The sequence below is a fragment of the Schistocerca piceifrons genome, chromosome 1, assembly GCF_021461385.2.
Source record: "Schistocerca piceifrons isolate TAMUIC-IGC-003096 chromosome 1, iqSchPice1.1, whole genome shotgun sequence".
In the NCBI taxonomy this organism is placed as follows: domain Eukaryota; kingdom Metazoa; phylum Arthropoda; class Insecta; order Orthoptera; family Acrididae; genus Schistocerca; species Schistocerca piceifrons.
This window is the reverse complement of record NC_060138.1, coordinates 368729320-368748093: the sequence shown is the minus strand read 5'-3', so window position 1 is coordinate 368748093 and position 18774 is coordinate 368729320. Positions and strand designations below refer to the sequence as shown.

Genomic DNA, 18774 nt, shown 5'->3' with positions numbered 1-18774 from the left:
TCTATTCAATACCTCCTCATTAGTTATGTGATCTACCCATCTAATCTTCAGCATTCTTCTGTAGCACCACATTTCGAAAGCTTCTATTCTCTTCTTGTCCAAACTATTTATCGTCCATGTCTCACTTCTATACATGGCTACACTCCATACAAATACTTTCAGAAACGACTTCCTGACACTTAAACCTGTACTCGATGTTAAAAAATTTCTCTTCTTCAGAAACGCTTTCCTTGCCATTGCCAGTCTACATTTTATATCCTCTCTACTTCGACCATCATCAGTTATTTTGCTCCCCAAATAGCAAAACTCCTTTACTACTTTAAGTGTCTCATTTCCTAATCTAATTCCCTCAGCATCACCCGACTTAATTCGACTACATTCCATTATCCTCGTTTTGCTTTTGTAGATGTTCATCTTATATCCGCCTTTCAAGACACTGTCCATTCCGTTCAACTGCTCTTCCAAGTCCTTTGCTGTCTCTGACAGAATTACAATGTCATCGGCGAACCTCAAAGTTTTTATTTCTTCTCCATGGATTTTAATACCTACTCCGAATTTTTCTTTTGTTTCCTTTACTGCAGCATTCACTTGAAGTGATTTGAGGAAACTGCGGAGTACTTGTATCTGGATGTTCGACCAGGTGTTTGAACTACTTTCCTTCCGAAAACGAGTCCAGTGTCCTTATCACTACGCCATCTCGACCAGTCTTAAATATTTTATATGTCGGGCTTAGTGCTCTAATGGTAAACCTCCAGGGACCAGTCCTACTCACGCATCTTAATTAGTCTGTTTTTCAAATGTTCAAATGTGTGTGAATTCCTAAGGGACCAAACTGCTGAACTCATCGGTTCCTATACTGACACACTACTTAAACTAACTTATGTTAAGAACAACAAACACAGCCATGCCCGGGGGAGGACTCGAACTTCCGGCGGGGGGGGGGGGGGGGGGGGGGGGGGGGGGGGGGGGGGGGGGAAGAGCGCAAACCGTGACATGGCGCGGCCAGTCTGCTTTTACGCTAGCCTTCACGTATCAATGATGTGAAACTATGGAACCCCCTCCCCCCGAAAAGATAACTGGGACAGATTAGCAGCACTACACTCGTCGAAATGGCGTCCGATTGAAAGAACTTGCTAACAGACGGCTGAAAATTCCCAGGCGATCGTGTGATACGGATTCACATTTCTAATTTTGTTTTTGTGCCGTGTATGTGCGGAATTTGTGTCACTGCAGACATACCATCGGACTTTCAAGAATATCATTCACACAATACCGGAGATATCAAACGCAGATAAATGAGAGGATTATCGCACGATCACCTTAACAGCTCATGCACCCAAGTTGCTGACAAGCGTAATGTGCAGAACAACGGAAAAGAAATCAGAGGATCGGTTACATGTTTTGCTCGTGGATTGGTAAAGGCAAAGGAGGGGAAATTTTGAAGATGCTTTTGAAAATGGAGGGAAGACTTAAGAAAAATCGAGACATTTTCATACGATCTGTAGACCCGGGAAAAGTGTTTGGCGATGTAAAATGGTGCAAGATGTTCGAAATTCTCAGACAGGTAAGTGAAGTTATAGGGAAAAGCGTACAACATAAAATATGAGAAGGAGCAATAAGAATGGAAAACCAAACGTGAAGCGTTCGGATTAAAAATAGCATAAGTCAAAGATATAATCTTTCTCCCACAAATTAAAATGCATCGTCAAATAATATGACTGACAAGTTTCGCTGATGGTATTGCTACCCCAGTGAAAGCGAGGAAGACTAAAAGGATCCGCTGAACACACAGAACATGAATTGAGAGTAAAAGAAAGAAACACGAAAGCGAGTAGCATAAATGCTATTAGCGACAAACTTAAGATCAAAATCTGAAATCGTGAGTTAGCGAGTTTTGCTACCTTGAAAGCAAAATAATGCGTGACGGGCAAAGCAAAGAGAGTATAAGAAGCAAACTATTATGAAGAAGGCTTTCCTCCCCAAGAGAAGTCAACAAGTATCAAAGATAGGTCTTCATTTGAGGTAGAAATTTCTGAGAATGTGCGTCTGGCGCACAGCACTGCATGGAAGCCAATCATGCACCGTGGGAAACTGGAAAAAAAGAGAATCGAGGAGCTTGAGAAGTGGGATACTGATAACTACGTACATTGAGAAGACGAAACTTGATGTGGTATTTCAACATTTGCTAGGAGAAGGGAAAGTCTGATGGGACATTTGCTATGACGTGAGGAAATGAATCCCAGGGTACTAGTGAGTGACATAGAGAGCAAAAGCTGTAGGGAAAGGCGGAGACTGGATAATATCCAGCAGGTAGCTGGAGACGTTGGGTGTATAAGTGCAATTATGAGGTGAAGAAGTTGTCATAATTCTTTCATTACTACAACTGGAGACGGGGATAGATACAGGGAAAAGTATCTATGATATCTGATAGCTAGTACTTCCAACTCTATACCAATACTCTTTCATTCGATACTTTTAAGCTGATACTTTTATTCTCATCAGTGCTTAGTAAGAGGTATCGTACGGAATGGTTGTAGTAATTATTTCTTTCTTTCTTTCTTATTATGTACTCAAGATTTTGACCACGTGACTCAGCCGGCCGCGGTGGTCTAGCGGTTGTAGGCGCGCAGTCCGGAACCGCGCGACTGCTACGGTCGCAGGTTCGAATCCTGCCTCGGGCATGGATGTGTGTGATGTCCTTAGGTTGGTTAGGTTTAAGTAGTTCTAAGTTCTAGGCGACTGCTGACCACAGATGTTAAGTCCCATAGTGCTCAGAGCCATTTGAACCATTTTTTTTGACTCAGTTTCAACTGGACGAGCAATGTCATTGCGAGCGAAGAGTGATTGTACGAAAACATTTAAGATTTGCCAATCCAGGCAAGGTTTTGTTCACAACTGGTTCCCTTGGAATCCAATTATTTTCACTATTTGACTTATTACTTTGTTTTCGTATTGCTGTTTACAACAGTTTCGGTGCAAGAATTACTGAATAAGCAGACTGAATGGCGCCTACCACAAGTGAAACTTGTCAGTATTTTGATATACACGATAATAACGAAGTGAAATGCAAAACATGCTTCAAAATTTTGAAGTCTTCGTGAAATACTTCAAACACGAAACAGCATTTATGAAAACATTGCCTTATTTAACTCTTGTATAATTCTATTCAAAACTTATGAAAATCGACTGTATCTATCGCAGATACAGTTAAAAAACAGTGATTGAAAAACTGAAACCGATGGAGAGACGACGACGAGAGTTTTCGTACTGGAAACTCTCAACTTCCAGTTTGAGATGAAACTTTAATCCCGTGTCTTAACTTCCATTGTCTTGCGCTGTTTTACGTCTGTTCCATACGTATGGCTATAGTTACTTGTAGCAGAGTTTTTGGAACCTATTGCTGCTACCTAAGTAGTAGTTTTTTTTCTTTTTTTACTATCGCAACATGTTAGTCTCGAAGGTGGTGTGGTCATTATAGAGTGAGGCGATACTAGCCTTTGTTTTCCAAGCTTCTGATGCGTGTATAGAGTGTCTCACCAGGCGATTATTCAGGGATATGACCGGAACGATCATTTGAAGCAAAAAACTCAGTATGGACCTAGGCGCTATTCCGAACGGTTTTTTCCAGACAGAACACATTTAATGTACATTGTTATTTACTTTCTGTATAATGTGTTGCTGTTCATCCACAGGCTGTTGAACTACTCGTTCTGAAGAAAAACGGGAACTTGGAAGAGTATGCCTGTAGTAAGCTATATGCTAAAAACTCTGATAAACACTCTACGATCAGGAATTCGACCTGTAGGGAAACGCCGAGGTATCCTCCGACAGAAGCAAGAGTACTACCATCGCAGAAACGGTAAACACATACCACATCGGTATATTCTTAATATGTGTAGATGTGTGATATTTTAGCCGGCGCGTGTACAAACACAGTTAACCGATGCTTCTCTCTGATACATTCTCAATCTCTCCAACAATTTCACTCGTAACACGCCGTGGGCAACTGTTCGTTCACTGGTTAGTTTAATGGCATATAAAGATCCCGAGCGAAGAGGTTGAAACAAACGAGATAGGTTTGGCTTCAATAAAACGTCAAAGAGGTTGGGTGGGAAAGATAGCGACCCAGTTGTCAAAAAAACAAGTATACATTAAATGTGTTCCATCTCGGAAACCATTCGGAATAGTGCATTATGCCCATATGACATAATTAGCTTCAAATCAGTTACCTGTCCCATCTCTGACTACTGACTATTCCTCCTGAGATACCCTGTATCTGCAGAGCTAGCTGTACGTTGTAGAACGTACTTGAAGTTTCTTGACGCCGTTCTTTCAGTCGCGGTACGTCAGCCAGTAGGTGCAGTTCTCGTGACAGACATTCCGGAGGACTACCGTATTGCATTCCCTGTGTCGTTCAGAAATACGATGCAATGTTCCTTCAGCGTGTCCCAATGAACAGGCACTGCGGCGACTACAGTCATTAACACATAAAATGTATTCCCAGTTGCGAATATCGTCAACCATCAGCTGTATAATGGAATGACGACAGTGAAGATGGACTGGGACTCGAACCCGGGTTTCCCGTTTATCGCGAGTGGTCGCCTCAGCATTAGGATAGGCGAAGGGATATTGTATCGTACTTCTGAACAATATAGGCACTAGAATATCTTTTTTATCCACCGCCACCGGACAAGACTTTCAATTGAAATGTCTCCCCTATATGGGAATATACATAAAGGATGTACGACTGTAGGTTGTGGACTAGTGGTTGACGACATATGAAAGTATGGGTCTGGCCGTGAAGCGTTGTCTCATAGCGTAATAGTAAGGCGACCGCTCGCGGTAACCGGGAAATCTGGGTTCGCGTGCTGGTCCGACACGAATTTTCATTATACACTACTGGCCATTAAAATTGCTACACCACGAAGATGAAGTGCTACAGACGCGAAATTTAACCGACAGGAAGAAGATGCTGTGACATGCAAATGATTAGCTTTTCAGAGCATTCACACAAGGTTGGCGCCGGTGGCGACACCTACAACGTGCTGACATGAGGAAAGCTTCCAACCGATTTCTAATAAACAAACAGCAGTTGACCGGCGTTGCCTGGTGAAACGTTGTTGTGATGCATCGTGTAAGGAGGAGAAATGTGTACCATCACGTTTCCGACTTTGATAAAGGTCGGATTGTAGGCTATCGCGATTGCTGTTTGTCGTATCGCGACATTGCTGCTCGCGTTGGTCGACATCCAATGACTGTTAGCAGAATATGGAATCCGTGGGTTCAGGAGGGTAATACGGAACGGCGAGCTGGATCCCAACGGCTTCGTATCACTAGCAGTCGAGATGTGTTACGACCCGTGGCTCTACCCTTCATTCGATCCCTTCAAAACCCTACATTTCAGCAGGATAATGCAAGACCGCATGTTGCAGGTCCTGTACGGGCCTTTCTGGATACAGGAAATGTTCGACTGCTGCCCTGGCCAGCAGATTCTCCAGATCTCTCACCAGTTCAAAACGTCTGGTCAATGGTGGCCCAGCAACTGGCTCGTCACAATACGCCAGTCACTACTCTTGATGAACTGTGGTATCGTGTTGAAGCTGCATGGGCACGTAGCTGTACCTGTACACGCCATCCAAGCTCTGTTTGACTCAATGCCCAGGCGTATTATTACGGCCAGAGGTGGTGGTTCTGGGTACTGGTTTCTCAGGATCTATGCACCCAACTTGCGTGAAAATGTAATCACATGTCAGTTCTAGCATAATATATTTGTCCAATGAATACCCGTTTATCATCTGCATTTCTTCTTGGTGTAGCAATTTTAATGGCCAGTAGTGTAATTCCATTATATAGCTGATGGTGTCCATGTTCGCAACTGCAAATACATTTCATACAGTTCCGAAGTAGCTGAAGAGTGAGTCGCAAAGTCCTGTTCTGAATTCGTTGCCCTCTTCGGGCCGATAGAGAGTATGTTTTAATTTCTTTAAATCAAAGATGAGCACTGGTGCAGCAAGATGTCGATACATTTCTTTCGGTACTATTGAGTACGGTACTCATGAGTAAAGTATCGATATTTTTTGTTCGACGTCGTGCTCCTAGATAGAGTTGGTGGGCAAGCTATGGTCTCGCAGCTGCGTTGCTCAAATGGTTAAGCTGTTGGCGAGGTCGGGATTGGATGTGAAACGGAGCCGCGTCCTTTTGTAGCCGGCGTGGCGAGTAGAGCGGGGCCTTGGCGAGTGCCAGGTGAGCCAGGGCCGCTTTGATCTGCGAGGCCAGGTGCGGGATGAGTCCCGCCGGGCGGCGCGAGGTGAACGTGCGGCAGAGCAGAGGCGCGGCGCTGCCGATCCGTGTCAGGGTCGGCGCTCGCCGGCTGAGGCGTGCGTGCGTGCGCGCGGTCACGTACCTGATGACGAAGTTGAGGCACACCACGCTGAGCGGCTTCTGGCTCTTGCTGCCGTAGATGAGCGTCGCCTGCGTGAGGACCCACACGTAGCCGCCGTTCTTGGCCAGGAAGCGGTACTGGCCCGTCTCGCACTGGCCCTTGGAGAACACTGCAACAGGGAAGGGAAGAGAAGAGGGTAGGGCGTCGTCGTACATAGGCCGGCGAGGCGCGGCGCGGCCGCAGTCGCGCGGCGTGCGCTCCACGGGGCAGGCGGCAGGTGGCAGCGCGGCAAACCAAGCCCCACCTGTGAATCAGCGTGTTGACACGCCGGCCGCCGTGCGGCTGCAGCGATACCGCCGCCAGTTCTAGTTCCGACAGTGACCTGTGAAGTGCTGTGTCCAAGTGCGCCACGTTATTTGCTTAGGCTGCCTGTCTCCGTTGTTCCTGCCGGCCAACGGTGCGCTCCAGCACGGGATCCTGAATGGTGAGATGTATCATAGAAATGTTACGGCAAGCCGGCAGGAACCTAAAATGCGTACGGATACGCGTCACTCTGTCGAGACGTCGTACTGTCAGCCGATTAGACTTCGGGGTTGCAAATGGATGTAGTTAACTTTAACTGATGATGATTTCTGTGGCCCGCGGACAGATGCGTGCCTTTTTCTAATTGATGCCACTTCGACATCTTGTGCGTCCAGATTCCAGGGTAGTAGTTTCCTATAGTGTCGTGTTGTTGACAGAAGAGTGTGTCGATTGAATCTGTCTATACAAGACGTCTGTTTTGATCCGTGGCATAACGTTATGGCGAATAACGTCATACGTATGCAACGTAATGACACTCGACAACGTTTCTATAATTTTTTTGGGTTCCAGCCTGTAGTGACACTGGTCTGTAGCGTAGTCCGAAGTATGCTAGGTTGGAAGGTCACTGTGTCGTTGTTAGTGAGCGAAGAAATCTTTGTGAAGTCAGAAAAATCTTTAATAGTCAAGATCTCAATTTTTTATTTTATTACTAATTGCAAGTTATCTACAAGCTACCTTCAGATGTATAATATAGAAAATTGCATCTAAGAGGTATATAGTTTTGAATCGTTTATATATAAGTTCCATCACACGATACATAACAATTTAAACTGATTTGTGTACAACTACCAAACGGTGGATCACGGGACAACTTGGGCGAAGAGGTTCTTCTGTTGTACAAAGCTATGGAACAATGATGTATAATATCCTAAAAAATTTAAATCTTGACAATAACATAGTGCAGAGAAATATAGAAGCTGAGACTAAAATTCGTCACGTGCATTGGACAGTGACATGATACATAGTTCACGTATGTGGACACGGCCATCCTATTTGCTACATTATGTTCTACAGTAGCCTTAGAAGCAGTAACTGTTACGGACTCGGCAGAACTAGACGTCTGTTCCACATTAGAAACCAGTATTGTGTAACTTCCATATGTGAACATGAACATCATGTGTCGCTCATGACACAAGCCTCGATAAACAAGGAAGTGCACGTAATGCGGCAGGACGAAGACTAACTCATGGTGTTAGTCAAGGCTTACGGGAGGTCAGGTTCTACCAAATGGCGCTAATAACTAATTTTTCTCTTAGCAGACCTAACGAACAATTAATATAATGACAACATGAATAATTAATTACACAAAACGAAAGAGTAAAATATAATTTGTTGAGTGCCATAAACAAGGTAGCATGAAAGTGTTGAAAGCACTAGTAAACACATATTACATGTGTAAATTTAACGAAGTATAATTACACTCCAAATGAACTATAAGCAACTTCTATACGAAAGTATAAGTACTTTATTCTAAAGTAATGTTGCAAATATAACAATAGTGTTCACATATGTAAACTGATTGTCAGTAAGCATTAAATATGACGACTATTATTCTGCGTAACAGTTTGTCTCAACTCGCATTTCCTAGTAATGTATCTTAGCACTATAATATTACTGTCACGATTTAAATATGTTATTAGGATAATTCACATCATTGTTCCACTGGAATGTTCAACAAAAGGTCCTGTTCACACAAACTATGACAAGTGTCCCGCCGATTGGTAGTTGCACAGTAATAAATGTATTCTGTTATAGTATATATCGTGTGATGGAACTTCCATATTAGAAATTTGAACTTCTGTACAACTTAGATGTAATTATCTATACTACAGATCTGAAGAGGGCTTGTAGATAAGCCGAAATTAGTAATCGAATAAAATTATATTTGCGACCTGCTTAATAACTGTTTTTCTGAATCCATAGCTTTAAGACAACACGTCGCTTATCAACAAATGTGACAACGTCAAATAATATGAAAGTAATATCCTGAGAATAATTATAATTTTTCTTATGGGGTGTATTTTACGCATATTGGATATCGTGAATAGTACATCTCCATTTTAATGAAGCCATGTGCCAAAGCACACGTGTAATGCAGGCTGATTAAATATTCCCGAAAGACGGTAAAAGACGGTACCAGCATGCAGTCCACTGCTCCGAAAGTCTCGTAAACGCTCCACGGAGCCTAGTTTCCATCCAACGGGGGCAGTGCTATAAATCGCGTCACGTGCCCCAACTCTGAGGCGCTAAAAATATCAGTAAAATAATGGCGATGAAAATATCTTTCAACACCTAGATTCCAAAAGGGTAACTCCGAACCAATTGTATATTTTACATAAATTTAGACTGAGCATCTAACGGGCTTATTGCTAGTAGAAAACCATCGCTGCAATACAGAAGATAGCATATTCGCAGCCAGCAATAGCGTGTATTAATTCAGAGAGACTAGTTAATAGTAACAAATTAAATACTGTACAAAACCCGGAAGTTGTGCACCGCAAGCTAACGCAATTCAATGCAATAATTTCCGAAAGGCATTCCTAAACGTAGCCCATCCTCTCGATTGGTGTTAGTCTGCGCGTTGTCGTTGTTCCGGAAAGTAGCATTAGAATATTCCTCTGTAACAGAATCAGGGTGGGCGTCTAAACCTTTGTCACTAACTAATCTTCCTGTTTTCTTCAGTGGCAAACAAACACTGACATGTGGTCAACGAAGATTATTAGACCACTGCGACAACGAAATTATGGCCAAAGAGTAGCATCAAGAGGTTGTAGCAAATGCATACTTATTAACGTACCTAATTTTGAAAGTAACGGTATACAATTCGTTTTTATATTTCTCGTTCAAGTTAGGCCTCACCTAAGAACTGTCTCCTTTCAAATCTCTCATATATTAAAGATGGGTTTGAACGTGTGACATTCTCTTACTGAGGCTGTTGCGCCCCAAGTAGTGGATGTTTTGGGCATAAAAAGCGTTGTGGGAGCAAATTGCGGAGGACCGGCGATCTGGATTTACATTAGGCATACATTTACAAACGTTCCGTTATGTGGCAGGTCCTACGTCACATAACTTTAAACTGTGTACAGGAGCGACGCGTCAAACGTAGACACAATACCCGTATTTTAGAATACAACAAAACTGCTTTAGTTGAAAATCGCGTTGCAAACGGTTATGTAGACTAGATAACATCAAAATCTTTGAGACCCTTTATCAGAACAGCAATGAAAATTCAACTTGGTGGCAGTTGAATTAAAGGCAATTACAGTTTATGCTGCAGTAAATCCACCAATCCGCCCCTCAGATTCGCTCGGACCCAAGACAATATATAGTGCATGTATAACATGGTGCACCTTACAGTGTCCAAGGCATGGAGTAGACTGTTTGAAGACACCATAGCCTTTTTAACGTAAATTCACTCTTTTAGGATCTGTGGTACTAGTTGTCTGAAAGTATTAATATCTGCGCCTGCACGTGTTTCCTCGTTGCCTGCTAATATGAAACAGCTACAGCCCCACAAAAACGATTGCTCTCGCGTGACACTGAGAACAACAGAAAAAAAGATCAGTACAAAAAAATTAACTACATCTTGCTGTATACCCAGTCTAATCGCGTACTCAGTAAGTAGGGAATATTTTCATGTGAAGCGGAGGAGTGAAACGCTTGTGGCGAAGGGTCTCAGCACTTGCCAGCACCGACGGACTAGAAGTGAACAGTACGCATAATACAGTGTTTCTGACGAAAGTTTTAAAACAATATGTTAACATGTCCACCACAAGTAATTCACTTACGTTCCGTAACGGTTGTCTTGTCGAAACATCACAACAGAAGTCATAAGATACAATTATTTCTCAGGAAAGCATTTTGATGATTAATAAAGTGGAAAAAGGGCACCATGCACGCTAATAAGTTTACATTTAAGATGATTCTTTAGTATGAACTACTTTTTATTAACGTATCGTTACACAAAGATTCTGATTGACATATTTTTTAAGAGTTTGGCTGTTGTCATATAAAACATTAAATAGTAACAACTCCTGCTCAATTAAGTCTTATTACTGTTTCGAAAAGAATGATCTGATTTCAAAACTCCATATTTATTAATAATAAACTACTTCAAACTTGCGATGATTTGCAAAATACAACGTCTTATAGTTTTAGCTATGCTATTACAAATTCTCTGGGTTCGCCAGCTACAGCATCTAGAAACTAAATTCGTCATAAACTTGACGCAATGTATCTGTTTTTACAGAAGTTGCTACTTCTATGTCACGAGGTAACGGAGAGTTGAACAAAGTTTCTTTCACATATCCCCAAAAGAAAAAATCGCTTGGAGCCTTGTCTGGCGATATTGGAGGCCAAGAATGCAGTGCAGTGTCTCGGGACCCCGTGCGCCCTATCGAGTGTTGAGCTTTCTTCAAATGCTGCAAAATTGGCTTTTTCCACAACTTCAAGAAGACTCCGATGACTTCACTTTCCAAAAGGGTGGAACTCCACCACAATGGCACAGCAACGAACATCAGTTTCTCAATGACACACTGCCTCAACACTGGATGGGGCGCACGGGACCCCGGGACCCTGACCTGAATTCTTGGCCTCCAAGATCGCCAGACATGACCTTAGACGTTTTTTTTTTTTAATGAAGATATGTGAACGAAAGTTTGTTCATCTGACATAGAAGAAGTGAGTAAAAGAACAATGGCCGCCGTAACTTCTGTAAAAGCAGATACATTGTGTGAAGTTTGACAAGTTTATCTATGGTCTAGATGATGTTCGTCCTGATGCTGGAGGACACAGAAAATTTTTTGTGTAGATGATGTGACTCACTATTGACATTGAGAGATGGAAGAAAATTTTCAAAACCACCTTCTCAATTTCCTTCTCACGAACGTAAGATCTGAATGATACCAAAATCTGAATGGCGACGAGTGTTTTTCTCGGATATCTCATTAAAACACTTCACCGTACTTGGTGCACGTCAAGGAACCGTATGGACACAAACAAGTATCGACCTGTTCTCCATCTTACTGCCTACCCTCCCCCTTTATTTGCCGGAAGCCTCATTCCATTGTCACAACCAGTTTGCATTTTCTGATGGGTACAGCCCACAGTGTGTGAAAGTGTTTTTTTGCACAGTTTCTGCTAAGAACAAAGCAAATTGCATACTGTTAAGAATGGCTGCAGATTTCATCGAAGTTTAGGCTACGGACATTTATGATATGCAAATTATGCAATAATGTTTAATTACACGTCCTGTACAGCTGGTAGATTTGCTTTATCTAAAGGCCTCTAAGCCTATCTGTGGTGCTACATTCCTTTAGCGCTGCAAATAGTATGTGGAACGTGATTGAAGAGCTTTATTATCTAGATAGTTCTTCGATCTGGTCTACTTGATGTACTACTAATGAAATAGTTCAGAGCAGTTAAGCTTATCCATCACGAATGTTTTAGAAACCGTGACTATTAATTGAATGTAACTGTTACATAAAACTGCAACCAGTCACTTTTTTGAAAAATTATGTTTTATTCCATGAACCGATTTTCGAACCTTTTAAGATTCATATTCAGATGGTTTCTGGAGGTTACATCATTATTTTAAGCATAATGCTGGGTGCTGCTCTGTGACAAGATGGAACACGTTTTAATGTATCCCCATGACTATTGTTTATTTGTCGATATGGACGTAAATTTAGTTTTTTTTACACGTATTAAAGTCGGTATAAGGGCAAATATTTTAATCAGACTGGCGATAACATGAGAGCAAAATAAAATAAATACATAAATGAATTGCTACAAGAGCAAACTTAAGTGATCTGATGACTTATTTCTATTCGTATAATAGTTTATAGCATATATTTCAAACAAGACTGGCATTAACATGAATCCCCAGGAGACATTAATACAGAGTTATCGCATTTGCAATGAGATAAAGCCGTTTGTATGACCGTGACCTTTATATTTAAGTTTAAATTTTAAGCAATAACAAACCCTCAAATGAACTGTTGGCTTATTTCTTTCCTGACGTTTATATGATCTGTAATATTAGTAAGAGTAAATTTTTGTTATTTTAGCTCAGGTAATATGTATAAAAGTTATAGTCTTTCTAATGGACTTTAGCTGTTTGTATGACTGTGTTCTTTATATTTAAAAATAAAACAAAAGTTCAAGTGAACTGATGATTTATTTTTGTTCTTACATTAACATGAGCTGGCGTATTGGTAAAGGCAGATTCTGTTTGTCCCAGCTACAGGTAATTTGGATAAAAGTACTGATGTATTTCAACAGTAGAGGGCTTTACGATTTAGAAATATAGTAACAGTTTTATTCTGTGATAGCATATTTACATTGAACCAGTGTAGTTATGATGTAAGGAGAGGGATTGGGGGGGCGGGGAGATGGGTAGGGTTGGTTGAGTGGTTACTTGTTTTGAACTAGTAAATCTTCGAAGTTCTGATGGAAAAATTAGTTCAGTTTGGTCATTAAGTAGTCAGTTGCTGTATTTGTGTAGATAAATATTTCAATTTCTTAAAGAAGGTCAAGTATCGTGCAAAGCTGGATTTATTCAGGTTGTTAAGACGGAGTGCATCTGTGTGTTCTTTAAATCTCGTTGTGAAGCTTCTACCAGTTCGTCCAATGTAGAAGATTGGACATGAGTTGCGTGTGAGCTTGTATACACCTGACTTGATACTGTTGTATAGTAGTTTTGGTGCTGTGTATGATTCTATTGTGTATTTCGCTGTTGGTGAAGCAGCTTATTTTTATGTTGTATGTCTTGAAGAGGTTGGCAATTTGGTGAGAAATCTTCCCTAGTAAAGGCAGGCTTATAAATGTGGTCTTGTTTGTGGGTGGTTGTTCAGCTGTTTGGTTGATTTAATTTTGCTGTATGGATTAGTTTATCTATTACTGCAGGGTTGTACCCATTGCTCGAGGCAACTGATTCAATAATTTCTGTTTCTTTTTCTCTTTCACTTGTGTCCATTGGGATTTTAAGCATATGATTACCCATTGTTCTGAAGAATGCTTTTTTTATGTTGGTCTCGATGGCAAGAGGACTTGTGTATGGTTCTACTGGTGGTTGTTGGCTTTCTGAAAATTTGAAATTTATGCTTTCGATTTTATTAGAGATTGTTAAATCAAGACAGTTAATGCCTTCTGGTGTTTCATGTTCTACTATGAATTGAATTTTGTTGTGTAATTTGTTAATTTCTTTGGCTAGATTTTCTATTGCTTCTGTTGTTCCACTGAACAGATTGTGTCACCAGCATAGCGTCTGTAGTAAAGCAGCTTATCTTTTAGCTGGGCTTGGGATCTAAAAACGTTGTTTTCAAGATTATTAATACATACGTCTGCTAGCAAGCCTGCAAGACTACAACCACTAGAGGTCGCAGGATCAATCTTTCCTTGGGTATGGATGTGTGTGATGTCCTTAGGTTAGTTAGGTTTAAGTTCTAGGGGACTGATGACCTCAGATGTTACGTCCCATAGTCCTCAGAGCCATTTGAACCATTTTTTTGTTGAACAGGAAATAGTTGAGTGGTAATACAAGCTCCAGAATCTCTAGTTCAGATTTCAGCTCTACCCACTGTTCCATGTTTGAGTAAGTTATTTCTTATTATACTTACTGTTTCTCTGACAGGTATGTTTGAATATAGGTTGACTATGTTGAGAGATGGAAATCTAGTCGTGACTGGGGTGGGGATATCTTTTATGCTACTGATGAGCTCATGACTGTTTTTGATGGAGAAGTTATTTTCGAATACATATGCCTTTCGGATAATATCATTACGTTTTCTGGTGATTTTATAGCTTGGACGATTTATGGAGTTCACAGGGGACGTATTGAACATTCTGGTTTATGGATCTTAGGCTGTGATCTCTATTTTGGTGCTGATGGGTTTATCACTACACAGTGCTTTGCTTCTGTTGGTGTCAACAAGAAGTTGCAGTTTTTAAGCAACTTTCTAATTTTATCTCGGAAATTGGGAGTAGGATCATATGCTATTTCTTTTATGTTATTCTTTCTGAAGAATTCACAAGTTTTTTTAATCTGATTCATATGACAACAGCTGTACTGCCCTTTTCAGCTCTGACAACGAGGGCGTTCTCGGTTGAAAGTTCCTGTTTGTGTCGCATAATGTCCTATGGTCATTATTCATCTCGTTGTATCTTTTGTTCTGGTGAATATTTTTCATAATATTTGCCTTATGGGCATAACATTTTGTTCGTCGTGTTTTAGTTTAGCTGCTGTGGATGCAATTTTTGTGCTTCCTATTAGGTCTTTAATGTTGCTTTTATTTAGTGAGGGGGGTAATATTGTGCTTAAGGCCTTCAACAGCTTTAATTCATTACTATTGAAGCATATTTCTGTAGTATTTCAGAGAGTTATTGTAATCCGAATGTGTGTCTTTCTTAGGTCACGCTTACGGGCTAGACTACACAGGAAACCGTTAACAGTAAATTAGTAACAGCTGAATTAACTCTGGTGCTACGTCAAAAATGCTTAGGTGCAGTTCTGTCTGCGCATATTCTGTTCTTTCTGCAATTAACATCCTCCTTTCGCTGCCAGTGAAAGGTTGGTATTCACTTGTCAACTGCATGACGAACAACACGTATTAATCATTAACTGTGCCCTCCGACATCTGTACTTCGCAAGTCCTCTTACGGTGTGAAGGGATCTCTTGTTTTCTGTTTCATTCACGAATGCTAATCTGGAAGAACCACTGTCGTTCCTCTATTATGAGCCTGAATTTCCAACATTTAACCAATATGATATTTTAGAGATACACTTGGAAGTAAGTATTTGTTGCTCGACTCCTCTTCGAGCAAACGCTTTCGGAATTTTAACAATAAACTTCGTCAGGCACAATGCTTCTATTAAAACGCCTGCCACTGAAGTTAGTGTAGCATTTCCGTGACGATATCGCGTATACTAAATCAACGCGCTGCTCTTCTTTGTCTCTTCTCCAATTAATCGTACCTGCTAGCTTCCCAGCTGACGCACAATACTCGATATCGGTCGAACTGGGGTTTTGTAAGCTACCTCTTTCGTGGATGAATTACATTTCCGTATGGTTCTTCCGATGTATCTGCTTTTCATATAATTAGCTTTATGTTGTCGTTTCACTTCAAACCACTCCGACGGGTGCTCCTGGATATTTTTTGTGTTGCACATGATTCAAGTATTTTATATGCAAATTGTATAATTAACAAGAACGGCCCCTTCCGCCCTATTTACGAGCAGTAGTTTATTCGGAGGTATCAATTGCCAGTTCCTAAACCAAGCACTGATTTTCTGAAATTTTGCAAAAATAGACATAATGTCTTATGGGATAACAGCAATCAGTGATTTTATAATGTTACTTAAAATCCGTCTTCACTGCAATTTTTTTTTTATTCATATGACCGGTTTCGGTTCACATTTATGTGACGTAGCATGTGAAAGTTGCTAGAGTTGGACGGGTTACTCCTGTAACTGAAATATCAGATCTGAAGATGGTTCTAAATGAACCGAAACCGGTCATATGAATTAAAAAAAAAATAAAAAAAATAAAATTTCAATCATGATTTTCTGAAAGGCTGCATGCATTTCGCTACTATTAGTAGAATACCCTTTCGGCGCCTCGATTTCAAGACACTCATCAGCTTTAATAGCCGCTAAGCCTTAACAAATTGTGAAACTTGTACTTGTCGCTCCGTCCTCTGGGAACCTGAACATAATGTCTATGCTTCACATGCGACGAAATAGATATCCGATGCGAACAGCAATCGTTTGGTAGTTGGCGTAGGCCCTGCATGATCCACAAACATGAGTGCAGACCGTAACAGAGAATACTACGCAGGATTATTAAAAAGCCTCCTTCCGATTACACTCACGTATGGCAGACGAAGAGAAATTACGGACTGTACAATTCGTTAATAATCTCGTTCTACAATGGTTACTCTTAATATAGTTTCGCTTGCAGTTTCCGCCATGCTGTCGAAAAAGATGCGTAGAATAACGGCTCTAGTTCCTTATGATTTCGCAAAATGTCAGCTAATGGTTATCGCGAGTGAATACTGAAGAATAATTATTCTGTCGGCAGCAAACTGAAAGCCATCGCAGTGCAACGCGTCTAAATCGTACAAAGAAATGTCATCTAAGCACAGCTGGCACAAGGGAGCTGTTACGAAGCGTTTTACTTCCCCCTCTTTCAACACTTTACCTATCCTCCGTGGTATTTACGCTTTGTCAAATGCTGTTTCGCCAACTGTCTTCCCCATTTGAGTTCATCTTGACATAGAAAAACACAGTAGTTCGACCACTGCAAATTGCATAGGACATATTTAGCGCTTAAGCTACACAGCACATAACTATGAGCATACTTTAGCACGAATTACGCCTTGATTAACCTATAATGACAGTGAAAGAACACGTGATGCGTCACCGTATGTCTTGCGGAATCTTTGTGTGTACATTTTTCCAGGCGTTTGATATTCAGGTGCAAATAGTGAACAAGCCCAACATGCCTTCACGAGGATGGAAAACCACCTAAAAATGACATCCATGCTGCTTTGTTTCAGGTCACCGGTCGTTAACCGTAAAAGGATTCCCAAGGCGTTAGGCTTCCCCCATCCGCTGTTCTCCGAGCCAAGCATTAAGTGGACTAAAGTAATGTAGCGGGAGTGACCGATAAGACAGGAGAAAAACACTGTAAATTGCATCGGACATTTATGTCTAAGAGACATATTTAGCCCTTAAGCTACACCGCCTTCTGTCATTACTATAACTTAAGTATAACAAGCATATCGAAGTACTAAGCGCAGTGCACGAACCAGAAAGCCGCAGCTATGTGCGCAAACGCACGAAACGCGACATGTTTAGTCAACCGCAGCGATTACAAAGGAAACCTTACAGCAATTCCGGGAAGCCGCCACGGTGATGTTTCCGACGTTTCGCAAGTCTTCCCTACACAGGGAGTGGCACCTTGAAATGACATGAAGTCTAACAGTATTCGCAGCATCCTCCTCAACATATCAGTGGCTATACTGCTCGTATATGGCTGGGCTTGCATTCAAGTGGAAATGGGTTCAACTGAACGTCTGGTCATTTCTGTTTTATCTTTACATGGACTTTCTATATCATTCAAGGCCAATACGCGCATGGTTTCTTCTTCGCATCGCCGTCTATCTTCATCTCATCCATGACTAACAGTTTCTCTAATCATCTCGATGTAAATGGAAGGATAAAATCTAGCCACATTCCATTCCTTATACTTACAGAGCAGGTAAATTCTGGAGGCTACTTAACCACAAAGTATTTCTGCATGTGTAGATTAAACTCGTCTCTGCAGACATCTAAATAAGCAGGCGGATTTTGTGTAATCATTTTGCAAGTATATTACTGACTTGCTGCAATGAAGCAGTTTCACTAGCTTAAAATGATAAGCTCTGTTTGTGTTTACCCCCCTCCAAATATATATATTCGCATTTCGTCCTCCTTTACTCTTCGAAGAATATTATCTTCGATTATATGAGAGTTTGATTAATGCAACGTGCACCCTAAGTTTGATCTGGGTAGCGCTCAACCGACTGTAGACGTCTTCTTATTGGGTCTTCAATCACCAGATTGGTTAGCAGTAGCTCGCCATGTTCTTCTGTCCGCGGCCTTTCTCATGAGACCGGTACTTAGCATTCTACGGTAGCACCATAACTCGAATGCAATTATTTTGTTTTTCTGCTTCTCAGAGGGTCCACGTTTCATTCTCGTACAGCAGCATACTCCTAACAGACGGCTCTATTAGATCTTTCCTCAGATGCTGTTCTATGCAGCTCTATGTGAGAAGGTTTCTTCTCTCGTTAAAAGTAGCTGGATTCGGCTTGTAATATCATTTGATTTTTCATCTGATGAAATTTTAGGTAAGTGAAGAATTCGACAGTCACCAGTCGCTCATTTGTTAGGCAAGCACTCCACAACAGTAAGATTTTTGTTTCAGTCTTATCAACTTTCATTTTACAGGAAGAGGAGGAGGGGGGGGTCGGTTTACATCTAGGCC

The 18774-nt window shown here is 41.2% G+C and overlaps 1 protein-coding gene across 3 annotated transcripts in view; it reads right to left on the bottom strand.

The window, feature by feature from the left end:
- LOC124786213 (protein similar) overlaps nucleotides 1-18774 on the bottom strand; it is a 740085-nt gene that overhangs the window by 159162 nt on the left and 562149 nt on the right. For all 3 annotated transcript variants that reach the window (XM_047254246.1, XM_047254244.1, XM_047254245.1), the window contains exon 7: nucleotides 6404-6551. In XM_047254246.1, coding sequence (XP_047110202.1) covers nucleotides 6404-6551 — 148 coding nt within the window. The remainder of the gene's footprint in view (nucleotides 1-6403; nucleotides 6552-18774) is intronic.